Genomic DNA, 16,287 nt, shown 5'->3' on the forward strand with positions numbered 1-16,287 from the left:
ACAGAAGAGTGAAAGAAGTATAGAAACACAGTATGGGAGTTACTGCTGTGGCACAATGGGGTCAGTGGAGTCTCTGCCACACCAGGACACTGGTTCAATCCCTGGCCTGGCACAGTGGGTTAAAGGATCAGACGTTGCCACACCTGTAGTGTAGGTCACAACTGTGGCTCAGATCTGATCCCCAGCCCAGGAACTTCATATGCCATGGGATGGCGGAAAAAGAAAAGAAATAAAGAAACATGGTATGATTGCTGCCACCAAGAGCCTACTAGAAGTTAGTGATCATGAAATGAAAGTAAGATCTGTCAAAAGGGCTACATGTTTTCCTTCAACCAAGTACAGCTGTGGTACAGACACAGACTAAGAGGAGAGTGTGGCTTAGCCAAGCAAATAAAAATGGAAAAGTAAATTGAAGGTATGTGCCAGGGTGTGGTTATAATAAATTTAAGGTTAGTAAAGAGGAAGTGATAAAGAGGGAAAAGAAGACAGGAGTTGTCAGAGCCAGGGTAGGACAGCAAAGGAGCTGTTAGAAGATAGTAAGTCGTGGTGGGAGACTGGGATCACTGACTGGGAAGAGTGGTCCTCCCCGAGTACAACCATGGTGGGTGAGTGACTGAAGCAAGGTGGAAGACAAGAATCTTGGAGAAGAGGAGGTCAAGGAATGGAAGATTATTTATGCTGAAATAAGAAGGAAAAACCTGAGGCTATTAGAGGACTAAAACAAGGAGGGGTAGTGGCTTATAGAATATAATGTGATGTCTAAAGCCAAGGGTTTTAGGAAGGAGGGAGAAAAAATGCTATGGAAGCAAAAATGAAGAACAAATGCCTTTCACATATATTCTCTCAGTGTTACAAAGATGGTGAATGGGAAAATGAGAAACGAGCCGCCATTTGAAATGCCTGCAGGGTAAGCCAAACTTCAGCTAGATTAAGGAGATGAAGACTATACTCACAGAGAACAGGCCAAGAATTTAGGAGATTTAGCTGAAGACTAACCAAAAGTTCCAGAAGGTACAAGAAAGGGTCCTTTAAGGATAGGAAGGGTAGTACTTAGGAACCATGCTACCTTTGAGTACTTTATCACCTTGACTATTATAAGTTACTTAACCTCTGCTTTGCCCCTACTTTCGCCATCCATACAATGGGATAATCACAGCATGGATCTCATAGTGTTAGCATGAGGATTAAATTCAACAATCCAAGAAAGACCTTAAAACTGTGCCTCTAGCACATTGCATGCACTCAAAAAATGTTAGCTGGGGTTCCCAGCATGGCTCAGTGGAAACGAATCTGACAAGTATCCATGAGGTCACAGGTTCAATCCCTGGCCTTGCTCAGTGGGTTAAAGATCCAGAGTTGCCATGAGCAGTGTTGTAGGTCACAGACACGGCTTGGAGCTGGTGTTGCTGTGGCTGTGGTGTAGGCCGGCTACTACAGCTCTGATTCAACCTCTAGCCTGGGAACTTCCATATGCCTCGGGTGCAGCCCTTAAAAGGCCAAAAAAAAAAAAAAAAAAAGTCAGCTATTGCTAACAAGCTGTTTTTATCTCCTGTATAATCATTTTGGATTCTATGAAGAATTTTTTATTTTCACTTAACATTTGAATTATATTAAAAAGTTTTAACCCTTCAGTAAGACTATAAAAGCTAAAGGGGAGGGATAATACCAAGTACTTGCCTGAGTCCTCCACAGAGATTAAGGACTGAAGCACACTGACAGAGAGCCCAAGCAGCAATTCATCTGACTGTCTGTGACCTCTGGAGGAGATGTCACTGCACTCTCCATCTCCCAGGCCTGTCCTAAACATGTCAAGAGCTATTACTAATCTTTAGGTAAAAAGGGGTACAGGGACAAACAGAAATGGGAGATGGTAGCTCAGTGGATCTCACATCATCAGCCTTAATCCCTACTCCATTTTCTCTTTGTAAATGACTGCTTTCTTTCTTTCTTTCTTTTTTTCCCTTCACTCGTAGCATAGGGAAGTTCCTGGGCCAGGGATCAAATCCAAGCCACAGATGTGACTTAATGCCATACCTGCGGCAATGCCAGATCCTCAACCCACTGAGCTGGGGTGGGGGTTGCACCTGCGCCACCATAATGGCTGCAGAGACAACACTGGATCCTTAACCCACGGTGCTACAGCAGAAACTCCTGTAAATGACTTTCTATATGTAACAACACGTTCTTCAATCTCCTTTCAACAGACTCTGTTGTACAAGCTTATCAAGGGCTTTCTGCAAATCTAAATGAGCAGATTTTCTTAAAGAAAAGGACTGACAGAGAGAAAAGGGATTCTGAGCCTTAAGAGATGTTAGGTCACATGACAATTTAAAAATCCAGAAATCTTCCTAGGAGTTCCTGTTGTGGCTCTGTGGGTTAAGAAAGCAACATAGTGTCTGTGAGGATGCACGTTTGATCCCTGGCCTCACTCACTGTGTTAGGGATCCAGTGTTGCCCCAAGCTACAGTGTAGGTCACAGATACACCTCAGATCCAGTGTTGCTATGACTGTGGCATAGGCCGGCAGCTGCAGCTCCAATTCAACCCCTGGCTGGGGAACTTCCAAATGCCGCAGGTGCAGCTGTAAAAAGGAAGGAAGGAAGGAAGGAAGGAAGGAAGGAAGGGAGGGAGGGAGGGAGGGGGAGGGAGGGAAGGAAGGAAGGAAAGAAAGAAAGAAAGAAAGAAAGAAAGAAGAAGAAGGAAGGAAGGAAGGAAAGAAAGAAGGAAAGAAAGAAGGAAAAAATAAATAAACCTTCCTAGAAAAAGAGGACATGAAAGCTATGACACACACAAACTAGCACAGCAATTTGGAAACATATTAACATCCCAACTGTACAACCAAATAAACTCGTAGATGTATGCAAAAGTCAAGCATTTTAATTACAAAAAACTTTCAAAAAACACATTTATCAGCTCTATTGAAAAAACCGGGAACTTCTCAGCTTAGGAACAATCATGAAAAATATAGATGTATATATAGTCAATGAATATTTACTGAGTATCTGCTATGTGCCAGGTAGCTTTCAAGGTACTAGTCACAGATCAAAATTTTTGAATCAATAAAAAATAGCATAAAATAAGTAGCACAAACAACCTGGAAAATTTTGTATTAAAAATTTCAAAAGCTTAAAAATCATAATAGAATTTACTCACACTTATAAAAATAATCTAGATAACAATGTTAAAAAGGAAAAATATCAAACTAGTCCCATACCAAAAAAATTAAAATGTATTTCCCATATTTGGAAAATGTTCATTTGTTTGTTAATAATCAAAGGAATGCCAAATAAAACAATCTGAGGTACTATTTTATAACTACACTAAAAGAGGAATAGGGAGTTCCCATTGTGGCACAGGGGTTAACAAATCTGACTAGGAACCATGAGGTTGCAGGTGCGATCCATGGCCTTGCTCAGTGGGTTAAGGATCCAGCGTTGCCATGAGTTGTGGCGTAGGGTGCAGATGTGGCTCGGATCCCATGTTGCTGTGGCTCTGGCGTAGGCCGGTGGCTGCAGCTCCAATTCGACCCCAAGCCTGGGAGCCTCCATATGCCGTGGGAGCGGCCCAAGAAATGTCAAAAAAAAAAAAAAAAAAAAAAGAGGAATAGGTCTCTAAGTCAATAATACCTCAATTTAAAAATATATTATGAGAGGGAGTTGTCATCCTGGCGCAGTGGTTAACGAATCTGACTAGGAACCATGAGGTTGCGGGTTCGGTCCCTGCCCTTGCTCAGTGGGTTAAGGATGAGCTGTGGTGTGGGTTGCAGACAAGGCTCGGATCCCATGTTGCTGTGGCTCTGGTGTAGGCCAGTGGCTACAGCTGCGATTCAACCCCTAGCCTGGGAACCTCCATATGCCGCGGGAGCGGCCCAAGAAATAGCAACAAAAACAACAACAACAACAACAACAAAGACAAAAGACAAAAAAAAAAAAAAAGAATCCAACTGCAGTGGCTCGGGTCACTGCTGAGGTGTAGGTTTGATCCCTGGCCTGGTGTAGTTGGTTAAAGGATCCAGTGGCTTGGTGCAGATTTGAGCCCTGGCTGGGGACATCCACATGCTGCATCTGTGATAGAAAAAAAAAAAAAAAAAAAAGAAGAAGAAGAAAAGAGAAGGTACTGTCCATATTAGTGAGATGATGGTAGAAAAGAGGTCTTTCTAGGGTGTCTTTCTCCCTGCCTATTTTGTACACTATCTCTAGAAACCAAAACACAGAAAAGGCCAAGGCAATGCTCAGTCTCTGATGGAGAATACCTCTCTCAGCACTACCAATGAGGAAATAATTTAAGTGGCCCAACAATGTGAGCAAGAAGCTAAGGGTAAGCGTAATCTAGAATGCCAGAAGCAGTGATATGAAAGTTTTTAGAAGCCATAATTACGAACATGGAAAAATATTAATGCATAAAAGGAAACATGCTAATTATAGTAATATAAAAACATGTACATATGTACTCAGAACTTAAAATGAAATAGAAAGAAGGAACCATAGGTAATTTTTATAATGTTCTGTAATGCTATCAACTTATCTTTTTATTAAAAAGATCAATTTATTTTAAGGTAATCCTATCTTAAAATAGCATTTTAGTAATATATTATGAAAAAGAACACATACCTGATACTCGCCGATCAAATCTGCTAGGAATTGGAACTGCAAAACAAAGAAACGACATTTAACCATCATTATGTCACATGACCCCATCTCTCCCTTTTTTTGCAAAGATCTTTGTCAACAGAACTAAGCACCTCATACCAAGTGGTGGGTCAATTTATACTCTTCCTTGGAGTTCCCATCACGGCACAGAGGAAATGAATTCCACTAGGAACCATGAGGTTGTGGGTTCTATCCCTGGCCTTGCTCAGTGGGTTAACAATCTGGTGTCGCCGTGAGCTGCGGTGTAGGTTGCAGCCAAGGCTCGGATCTGGCATTGCTGTGCCTGTGGCTTAGGCCAGCAGGTGTAGCTCCAATTAGATCCCTAGCCTGGGAACCTCCATATGCCATGGGTGCGGCCCTAAAAAGCAATAAAAAAATCATACTCTTCCATAATCAACCACAGATAGTGGTTCAACATGATCACGTAAAAACAGTATAAAGAATAACATATGTCTTTAAATACAAGCTATTTATAACTTCAACATACTCAGTGGCAATTTTATTTCTGCTCACATCCAAGTTCCATACAATCTGTATCACACCAAATGAATAAAAAACCTATTAAATTTACTAGTACTGTTATGACATCAAATAGTTATATTTTCTTCTATTAAAGATAATCCCCAAACCTACTAGCTAATCGCATTTACATTTCATTTTAAATTTTTTAATGAGTATTACTAAAATGAAAAATTAACCATTAAGTTATACTCTCCCTAAATATGGGTGGGTTTTCTCCGCCCATTGTCAGAGTATTAATGAGAAAAATGTACCCCATGTCTTTAGGTTAAAAAAAAAAAAAGTGGGAGTTCCCGACGTGGCGCAGTGGTTAACGAATCCGACTAGGAACCATGAGGTTGCGGGTTCAGTCCCTGCCCTTGCTCAGTGGGTTAACGATCTGGCATTGCCATGAGCTGTGGTGTAGGTTGCAGACGCGGCTCGGATCCCTCGTTGCTGTGGCTCTGGTGTAGGCCAGGGGCTACAGCTCCAATTCGACCCCTAGCCTGGGAACCTCCATATGCCGCGGGAGCAGCCCAAAGAAATAGCAAAAAGACAAAAATAAATAAATAAATAAATATACATTAAAAAAAAAAGTTTTCTTATTGCTAATTTTTTTCTACTTTTCACCTATCATTCCTTATATTTGATAGTTATCTAAATTCTTACCACTAAGCTATATCATTGAACAAGGTGATTTTTTTAACTTAAAAGATTATTCTACTTTCATTTAAAAATACATAATATGCCATATAAACCCTCCAAAAAACCCCAGAAATTTGAGAATTATGAAAAACAAATTGAAAATGGCTCAGCCAAAGTTTAATATGAGGCCTTTGAAATAAATATAGACCCTGAAGTTCCCATCGTGGCTCAGTGGTTAACTAATCCGACTAGGAACCATGAGGTTGCGAGTTCAATTCCTAGCCTTGTTCAGTGGCTTAAGGATCCGGAATTGCCATGAGCTGTGGTGTAGGTCACAGACCGGCTCGGATCTGGTATTGCTGTGGCTCTGGCATAGGCTGGTGGCTACAGCTCCGAATGGACCCTTAGCCTGGGAACCTCCATATGCTGTGGGAGCGGCCCTAGAAAAGGCAAAAAGACAAAAAAAAGAAAAGAAAAGAAATATAGACCCAGGAAGGAGGCAAATGCTCATTTATCCTAATAGGATTAGATTATTTTTTTACATAGCATGGAGTCAAAGTCATGTTACTGGAACCATCAGACAAATATTCAGTTAAAAGCTCCAGCCATTCCTGATAGAAAGTACCTACAACTGGGAGCTCCTGTCGTGGCTCAGAGGTAACAAATCAGACTGGTATCCGTGAGGACGTACAATCCCTGGCCTCACTCAGTGGGTTAAAGATCTAGTGTTGCCGTAAGCTGTGATGTAGGTCATAGACGCAGCTTAGATCCTGAGTTACTGTGGCTGTAGGTAACAGCCAGCAGCTGTAGGTAATAGGCCAGTAGCTACAGCTCCGATTCAACCCCTAACCTGGGAACTTCCCTACACCATACGGTGTGGCCCTGAAAAAAAAAAAAAGAAAGTACCTACAACAAGCTCTCACTACTTCCTCAAAAAGAGAGTGGACTAGTCAAAATTAATCCATCCACCAGGAAAGAAAGTGATAAACTCAGTTCAACAAATACAGGCAGAATGCCTAGTATGTGCCATGCACTATAGTAAACAATTTGGGAGACATCAGTGAACAACACAAAGATCTCCTGTGATTTCATGGAGCTTGCATTCTAGGTTGGAGGATGTGGGAGGGTTTCCTTTTTATTTTCCAGTATTTTTTTGGCTGTACACATGGCATGTGGAGGTTCCTGGGCCAGGGATCAAACCTGCGTCATGGCAGCAGTCCAAGCTGCTGCAGTGACAAGGGAATTCCCTGGAAAAGTTTCCTTTGATCATGTGCTTGTCACTCAGGTAGACATGAAATGTACACCAGCTTTAAGTCCTCAACTCAGGGCTCATGGTATTTCCAAAATTAAAACCCCATTAAACATTAGTATAAACCTAAAATTATAAAGCACACAGTGAAACAACTTAGCATGGATGTTATCAGGAGACAAATCAAACAAAAGATTAGATATCAAGCTTATAGAGCTATCGGAATTCCTGATGTGGCAGCAACAGGATCAGCGGTGTTTCTGGAGCACTGGAGCAGTGGGTTAAGGATCCAGTATTAACCTGGTAGTGTACCCAGCTCCGTACAGTGGGTTAAGGATGTGGCACTGCTGCAGCTGTGGAGTAGGTTGCAACAGTGGCTTGGATCTAATTTCTGGCCTGGGAATTCCACATGCTACAGGGTGGCCAAAAAAGAAAAAAAAAAAAGATTATAGAACTATTGTAAAATAAGAATAGTATGTCTGAAACAAAGAGATAAAAGAAGGAATAAAAAATTTTAAGTTCAGGAGTTCCCTTCGTTGCTCTGTGGTTAACGAATCCAACTAGGATCCATGAGGACTCAGGTTCAATCCCTGCCCTTGCTCAGTGAGTTAAGGATCTGGCGTTGTCGTGAGCTGTGGTGTAGGTCGCAGACGTGGCTCGGATCCCGTGTTGCTGTGGCTGTGGTGTAGGCTGGCAGCTACAGCTCCGATTAGACCCCTAGCCTGGGAACCTCCATATGCTGCAGGAGCGGCCCAAGAAATGGCAAAAAGACAAAAAAAAAAAAAGAAAAAAAGGATCCGGAGTTGGAGTTACTGTGGCTGTGGGGTAGGCCGGTGGCTACAGCTCTGATTCAACCCCTAGCCTAGGAACCTTCATGTGCCGAGGGTATGGTCATAAAAAGCAAGAAAAAAAAAAAAAGAAAAAGAAATTTAAATGCATACACATGAAACTGATACAACATTGCTAAGTCAACTATACTCCAAAAAAATTTGAAAAAAAAAATTTAAATGCAAACTTAAAAGCACTACTTTATCCTGGAAAAAAGACATCTTTTAAAATTCTTAACGCGTTCCCTCTAACCATAAAAGAGTTCAAAAGCATAAAAAAAAGGTTGACTTGCAGTATAAAATGTAATTAAAAATAAAAAGAGACTTGAGGCATTTAGCTCGAACGGATGAAAAGGTAAACAAAATGGGTATATACATGCTGCCTGATAAAACTGTGTTATTTCATTTTTAATTAGTATACATCATATAAGCATTTATAGGCCAGAGGAAAAAGCTGCAGTTGGAGCAAGATACAATGTCAATGCACACAGAGAAAGCAATCAATGACTGTAGCAGTCAGAGGCTGTCTATTGTAATTTGCCACTGTTTAGAGAGCTCAAAATAAGAGCATCAGACTTTATGTGGATTAAAGTATTCAACTAGCATAAGTATGAGAGAATCTTCCAGCAGAAAACAGTGCCTAAAATACTCTTTTTGTGTGTGTGTGTCTTTTTGTCTTTTTCCAGGGCCGCACCTGCCCGCATATGGAGGCTCCCAGGCTAGGGGTCTAATTGGAGCTATAGCCGCCGGCCTATGCCCAAGCCATAGCAACTCAGAATCCGAGCCATGTCTCTGACCTACACTACAGCTCACAGCAACGCCAGATCCTTAACCCACTGAGCAAGGCCAGGGATTGAACCCGCAATCTCATGGTTCCTAGTCGGATTTGTTAACCACTGACCCATGACGGGAACTCCCCCTACTGTCTTGAATACCTATAAGACCACTGGAAAGAGGATGGGGACTTGGACACTCCAAACAAGATGGAATTGAAAATCACTTGGAAATGTTCCCTATGAGTTGATCAGCATTGGACACAGCACTTCTGTTACAACATGAAGGAACTGGAGCAAAGGAAATCATTGCCGACTGGATTTATAAAGATCACTTTGACCATAGCTAGTGGAGGAAGGTAGTACACTGCTTAGATGTCTGGCTTCAGACAGGAGGAAAACAAATGGATTCTAGGAGATTTACAGAAAATAAAATCAGGAATTCCCTGGTGGCTCCTCAGGTTAAGGATTTGGTGCTGTCACTGTTATGATACAGGTCACTGCTTGGCAGAAGTTCAATCCCCAGCCTGAGAACTTCTGCAGGCAAAGGAGTGGCCAAAAAAACCAAGATAAAATCTATACAGTTTAGTGATAGAATCATTGTTTTCTCCATAAAACATCAGATAAAATTATATGCCTATAATCATAAAAGACAAGGTATTCAAAATGTGTATCATTCAATCTATAAATAAGGGTGCTGTCATGGATTTCAAAACCATAAAATGTCAGAGTTGCCATTAGATGTATCTACAAATTAGATGTATCTACAAATTCATTTAACCTGGCTACGGCAAGTATATTTCATCTCACATGGCAGCTCTAATTGATATCACTGGTATACCTGAATCATCCTGGCTCTCTCCTTTCTTTCATTACTCACATCTGCTTCATTAACAATTCCATCTGTTCTCCCACCCACTTTATTTCTTGAAACAGTCTACCATTCTCCATATTCACTGTTACCCTAGTCTGAAGTGCATCATTTCTTCCCCAGATGACTGCAACAGCCTCCAGACTTTCTTCCCACTGCCAATCTTGCCCCACATTAATCTATTCTCCACACAGTTATCAGTGATCTTATCATTCTGGAAGAAAATCTGGCAGTTTCTGTCAAAATTTTAACTTTGAACTGTTTTTGATCTAGCAATAATTTCATTTCTAGGAATGTTATATATATGTATATGTATATATACACACACACATATACACATATATAACATACATATGTATATATATATCACATATTCATTATAGTTTTGTATATACTAGAAAAATGAAAATAAAAATTGGGAACTATGTCTGGTCAACTATGTCTGTTATGATGGAGCATGACAATGTGAGAAAAAAGAAAGTGTATGTGTAACTGGGTCACCATGCTGTACAGTGGAAAATTGAGAGAACACTGTAAACCAGCTATAGTGGAAAAAAATTAAAATCATTACATATAAAAAAAAGAAATTTAAAAAATTGTTTAGAAAAAGAAGTTAAGGAAATATTAGCATAGGTAAAATACAAACCTTTATGCAGCTATTAAAATAGATGCAACAGATCTATATGAACTGTCAATGGGACCTTCAGGAGATATATAGAGATAGATTATATATATATATATATATATATATGTGTATGTATGTGTGTATATATATATATACATATGTATATTTGTCTTTTGAAGGCTGCACCCATGGCATATGAAGTTCCCAGGCTAGAGGCTGAATTGGAGCTGTAGCTGCCAGCCTACTCCACAGCCACAGCAATGCAGGATCCAAGCTGCCTCTATAACCTACACCACAGCTCATGGCAATGCCAGTTCCTTAACCCACTAAGCGGGACCAGGGATTGAACACACATCCTTATAGACACTAGTCAGGTTTGTTACCCCTGAGCCATGATGGGAACTCCAGGATATGCGGTTATGTGAAAAAAAACCTGTACAAGCACTATATGAAATAATCCAAATTTCGTCTTTAATTAAACTTTCACTGGGAGTTCCTCGTGGGTTAAGCACCTTGGGTCACTGGGGAGGTGTGGGTTTGATCCTCTACCCAGCACAGTGGGTTAAAGGATCCTGGGTTGCCACAAGAGCAGCCTATGTCACAGCTGTGGCTCGAATTCAATCCCTGGCCCAGGAACTTTCATATGCGGCAGGTGCAACCATAAAACTTAAAACAACAACAACAACAAAACAAAAAAACTTTTATATGTCACAAATTTAAAAGTCCATTAGTACTATAAAGCTATAATTTTAAAAACAGCGACATCAACAAAACGCAGCAGTCTTCTAATCCGTCTCTTGCCAATTCCTGCTCCCAGGGGCAACTGTACCAATACTTTTTGCTATTTCTCCTGCGATTTATTTTATATTTCCAAATAACACAGTTAAACTCCTAGTTCTTTTGGTTTTAATTATTTTCAACTCTAGAAAAGACTAGGAATTGGCTTGGAAAGTAGCAGGACATGATGACCTGGATCCCTGACAACTTTATGAAGTTTCCTGTCCTGTTGGACTTGAACTTCAGACTTCCTGTAAGTGCTATTATTTTGGATTTTCTGTCACACACAGACAAACCTAATCTTTCTTAAACTGAAGAACAGCTGAGTTACAATATTCGATGCAGGTATTCAATGTAGTGATTAGCTATTTTTATAGATTATACTCCAAAGTTATTATAAAACACTGGAGGAGCCAGGCAGGTGGGCGGGCAGGGCACCAGCTGCTGCTGACCAGAGAGAGGAGCTGCCTGCCAATGTCAGCCTGAGCCACAGGCACCACTGCTGCAGGGTGGACAGCAAAACTCTGTGCTCCTCCAGGGTGGGTACCATGTTGCACTCACCTTTACCCTGAGCATCTAGCAGTGCTGGTATATAGCAGGCATTCAAGAAATGTGTGTGGGGAGTTCCCGTCGTGGCGCAGTGGTTAACGAATCCAACTAGGAACCATGAGGTTGCGGGTTCGGTCCCTGCCCTTGCTCAGTGGGTTAACGATCCGGCGTTGCCGTGAGCTGTGGTGTAGGTTGCAGACGCGGCTCGGATCCCGCGTTGCTGTGGCTCTGGCGTAGGCCGGTGGCTACAGCTCCGATTCGACCCCTAGCCTGGGAACCTCCATATGCTGAGGGAACGGCCCAAAGAAATAGCAAAAAAAAAAAAAAAAAAAAAATGTGGGATGAACAACGCCTGTGACAAGCAACTGGATTTATTCTTTCCTGACCTTTGCTCCTATGACACACCTCCTCCTAGCTGCCACTATCAACACTTAAGAGCAGAACTTTTCTAGGGAAGTTGGAAGGGAAAGAGCTATTGCCAAGGTCATCCTGAGTGAAGCAGGGTTGTGCTTTGATGAGCTAAACAAGCTGCAGGTATTGGACCCAGAAGCTACTGAGCAGACCATAGAGCTCAAGGAAGAAGTACAAGGAATTTGTGGACAAAACTGGCCAGTTTCAGAAAATAGTTGGTGGTTCAATTGGGTTTGTTGACCAACTTGCCAAAGAAGCAGAAAACAAGAAGATGAAGCCCACTGGTGCTTAGAGCTTGCTCAAATCTACAGCAAAACAGAGAGAAGCCCAACAGAAGCAACTCTAGGCACTAGCAGCAGAAAAGAAAATGCAGCTCAAAAAGTTATAAGGTTGAATGTGAAGATACGTGCAAAGGAGAAGTAGAACAAAATGAACTTATTAACAAATTTATTTTTCAGAAATGAACTGAAAATTTCATTTTCTAGCAGAAGGCAAAAAGAGAAAAAACTCCACAACCCCAAACTAAAATAAAAATCTCTGTACCACTCCACTGGCTTGACTAATGACCCAAGTGTGTCATATAAGATGGTGTAAGGAATGCAACATCTCTGAAGGCAGTAAAAAAAAAAAAAATCTGGGGAGTCCTCATCATGGTGCAGCGGTTAACAAATCCGACTAGGAACCACGAGGTTGCGGGTTCGATCCCTGGCCTTGCTCAGTGGGTTAAGGATCAGGCATTGCTGTGAGCATGAACGCGGTATAGGTCACAGACATGGCTCGGATCCTGCCTTGCTGTGGCTGTGGTGTAGGATAGTGGCTATAGCTCTGATTTAACCCCTAGCCTGAGAACCTCCATGTGCATTGAATGCGGCCCTAAAAGGACAAAAAGACACACACACACAAAAAATCTGGGGGAGCTTATTTCAGATGTCAGTGCATATCTGCAGGCAAACACATATCAATCATTGTGGTTCAGGTTCTTACCTCTTGCATTCTCAGTCTGAAGTGAGCAGCCTGTAAACTTTGATTTGGGGGGGGGGGTAAATTTGCAAAGCTTTGCAAAGTAAAGCAATAAATTATTATTTCAAAAAAGTTTTTAGGGAGTTCCCGTCGTGGCACAGTGGTTAACGAATCCGACTAGGAACCATGAGGTTGTGGGTTCGATCCCTGGCCTTGCTCAGTGGGTTGAGGATCCCATGTTGCCGTGAGCTGTGTGCAGGTTGCAGACACAGCTGGGATCCGTTGCCTTGGCTCTGGCATAGGCCAGTGGCTATGGCTCTGATTAGACCCCTAGCCTGGGAATCTGCATATGCCACGGGAGCAGCCCTAGAAAAGGCAAATAAAATAAAACAATAAAAAATAAATAAAAAAGTTTTTAGGAGTTCCCATTGTGGCTCAGTGGTTAACGAATTTGATTAGGAACCATGAAGTTGAGGGTTCAATCTCTGGCTTTGCTCAATGGGTTAAGGATCCAGCATTGCCATGAGCTGTGGTGTAGGTCACAGATTCAACTTGGATCCTGCGTTGCTGTGGCTCTGGCGTAGGTCTGTGACTACAGCTCCAATTAGACCCCCAGCCTAGGAACCTCCATATAATGTGGGTGCAGCCCTAGAAAAGACAAAACAAAACAAAACAGAACCCTAGCCTAGGAACCTCCATATGCCAATGGTGTGGCCCTAGAAAAAAAGACAAAAAAAAAAAAGTTTTTATAAAACAGTGGTTATATTCCCTGAGAAATAAATAACATCCTTATATCTTATCTATTTCATACCTAGTAGTTTGTACCTCTTAATTCTCTTCCCCTGTCTTTTTTTAGGGCGGCACTTGTGGCATATGGAAGTTCCCAGGCTAGGGGTTGAATCGGAGCCACAGCTGCTGGCCACAGCCATAGCCACAGCCACAGCAACCCAGGATCCGAGCCTAAAGTGCGACCTATACCACAGCTCATGGCAATGCCAGATCCTTAACCTATTGATTGAGACCAGGGATCAAACCCACGTCCTCATGGATACTAGTCAGATTCATTACTGCTGAGCCATAATAGGAATTCTCTCTTTTCCCCATCTTGCTCCTCCACCGCCAGAACTCTCCCATTGGTAACCACTAGTTCTCTGTATCTGTGAGCCTGTTTCTGTCTTGTTATATTTATTCATTTGCTTTTTCAGATTCCACATGTAAGTGAAAACATACAGTATTCATCTTTCTCTGTTTGACTTATTTCACTAAGCATAATAGCTTCCAGGTCTATCCATGTTGTTGCCAATGGCAAGATTTCATTATTATTATTATTATTTGCTTTTTTAGGGCTGCACCCCCAGCATATGGAAGTTCCCAGGCTAAGGGTCAAACTGGAGTTACAAGTGCTGGCCTACGCCACAGCCACAGCCACATGGGATCCGAGCCCCATCTGTGACCTACACCACAGCTCATGGCAACACCGGATCCTTAACCCATTCAACGAGGCCAGGGATTGAATCTGCATCCTAATGGATCCTAGTTGGGTTTGTTAACCGCTGAGCCATGAAGGGAACTCCAAAACTTCATTATATTTCATGGCTAATATTCCACTGTAGGTATGTGTGTATGTATACACACCACATTTTCTTTATCTATTCATCTATTGATAAACACTTAGGTTGCTTTCGTATCTTGGCTATTGTAAATAATGCTGCTATGAACACTGGGGTGCAATGGGGTCTTTTCAAAATTAGTGTCTTCATTTTCTTCAGATATATATCAGATAAACCTAATCTTAGTGAGTTCAAAAGCCTAAAGCAAAATTCTGCTGATCTAGATTAACAAAGAATACCGGAAACCATGATGAGATTTATGTGCCAGGATCTGGCCCAAACACTTTATAGTTATTATGTCACTTAATTCTCACATAAACCTTATGAGATACTACTTAATATATAAAGAATTTAAGACAAGAAAGGTTATATAACTCACTCTATTAAAAATGGTGGTATCAGACTGAGTGGCAGGCAGCCCATGCTGAGTAGCTTCACAGCCCATGCTCTTAGCCACACAGGTAGCTATGGAAGGACAACATCCAAAATCACCCTGGGGATGCTAGCAAGATAACTGGGTAACACTCACATCCATGCAACTTTGTGAAAGCATCTTCTTTTTTTTTTTTTTTTTTTGGTCTTTTGTTCTTTTTTTTTAGGGCTGTACCTGCGGCATATGGAGGTTCCCAGGCTAGGAGTCTAATCAGAGCTATTGCTGCCAGCCACAGCCACAGCCACAGCCACACCAGATCTGAGCTGCTTCTGTGACCTACACTACAGCTCACGGCATCGCCGGATCCTTAACCCACTGAGCAAGGGCAGGGATCGAACCCAAAACCTCATGATTCCTAGTCGGATTCGTTTCCCCTGCGCCACGACGGGAACTCCAGCATCTTCTTTCTTGAAATGACTAAAATATTTTTTCCTTTTTACAGCTGCACCTGCAGCATATGGAAGTTCCCCGACCAGGGATCAAATTGGAGCTGCAGGTGCAGGCCTACGCCACATCCACAGCTACAGCGGATCCGAGCCACATCTGCCACATACACCACAGCCTGAGGCAATGCCGGATCCTTAACCCACTGAGTGAGGGCAGGGATTAAACTCACATCCTTAAGGACATTATGTCAGGTTCTTAACCTGCTGAGCCACAACGGGAACATCCTAAAATGTCTTAAAATGAAGTTAAAGCCCCTCGCCCAGACCAGGGATTGAACCTGGCTACAGCAGTGAAAGCACCGAATCCTACTCACTAGACTATCAGGGAGCTCTTGCATTTGGAGTCTTGACTGAATAATTTCTGAAACTAGCACAGTGTATCAAATATTAGCACTTACAAACTAATCAAAATTTACTTATGAACCATTCAGATCCAAAACTGAGTACTTTTCTAAGGTCAGCATTATAAAACGTTTTTCACTTTACTTTATTTTTTGACTTTGCAGGGCCTTACCTGAAGCATATAAAATTTCCCAGGCTAGGGGCTGAATGGGATCTGCAGCTGCCAGCCTACACCACAGCCACAGCAACCCGGGATATGAGCCAAGTCCTGTGACCTACACCACAGCCTATAGCCACGCCAGTTCCTTAACCCACTGAGCAAGGCCAGGGATCAAACCTGAATCGTCATAGATACTAGTTGGGTTCATTACCACTGAGCCATGATGGGAACTTCAACTTTTTTCACTTTAACTGTAAGGGCAAAGACTAAGTCATAATAAAGAAAAATAGGGAGTTCCCATCATGGCGCAGTGGTTAACGAATCCAACTAGGAACCATGAGGTTGCAGGTTCGATCCCTGGCCTTGCTCAGTGGGTTAAGGATCTGGTGTTGCCATGAGCTGTGGTGTGGGTCGCAGATGCGGCTCAGAATCTGCATTGCTGTGGCTCTGGCATAGGCTGGCA

General features: G+C 42.0%; 1 protein-coding gene and 1 pseudogene across 1 annotated transcript in view; one reads left to right on the forward strand and one right to left on the reverse strand.

Moving 5' to 3' along the window:
- The window catches only part of PRKAR2A (protein kinase cAMP-dependent type II regulatory subunit alpha), a 94,138-nt gene that overhangs the window by 45,428 nt on the left and 32,423 nt on the right, over positions 1-16,287 (reverse strand). Inside the window, exon 2 of the mRNA XM_047773741.1 lies at positions 4,610-4,645. Within this exon, the coding sequence (XP_047629697.1) occupies positions 4,610-4,645 (36 nt within the window). The remainder of the gene's footprint in view (positions 1-4,609; positions 4,646-16,287) is intronic.
- On the forward strand, positions 11,859-12,337 carry LOC125123638 (intraflagellar transport protein 20 homolog; annotated as a pseudogene).

Source organism: Phacochoerus africanus, chromosome 1 (assembly GCF_016906955.1).
Source record: "Phacochoerus africanus isolate WHEZ1 chromosome 1, ROS_Pafr_v1, whole genome shotgun sequence".
Taxonomy (NCBI): Eukaryota; Metazoa; Chordata; class Mammalia; order Artiodactyla; family Suidae; genus Phacochoerus; species Phacochoerus africanus.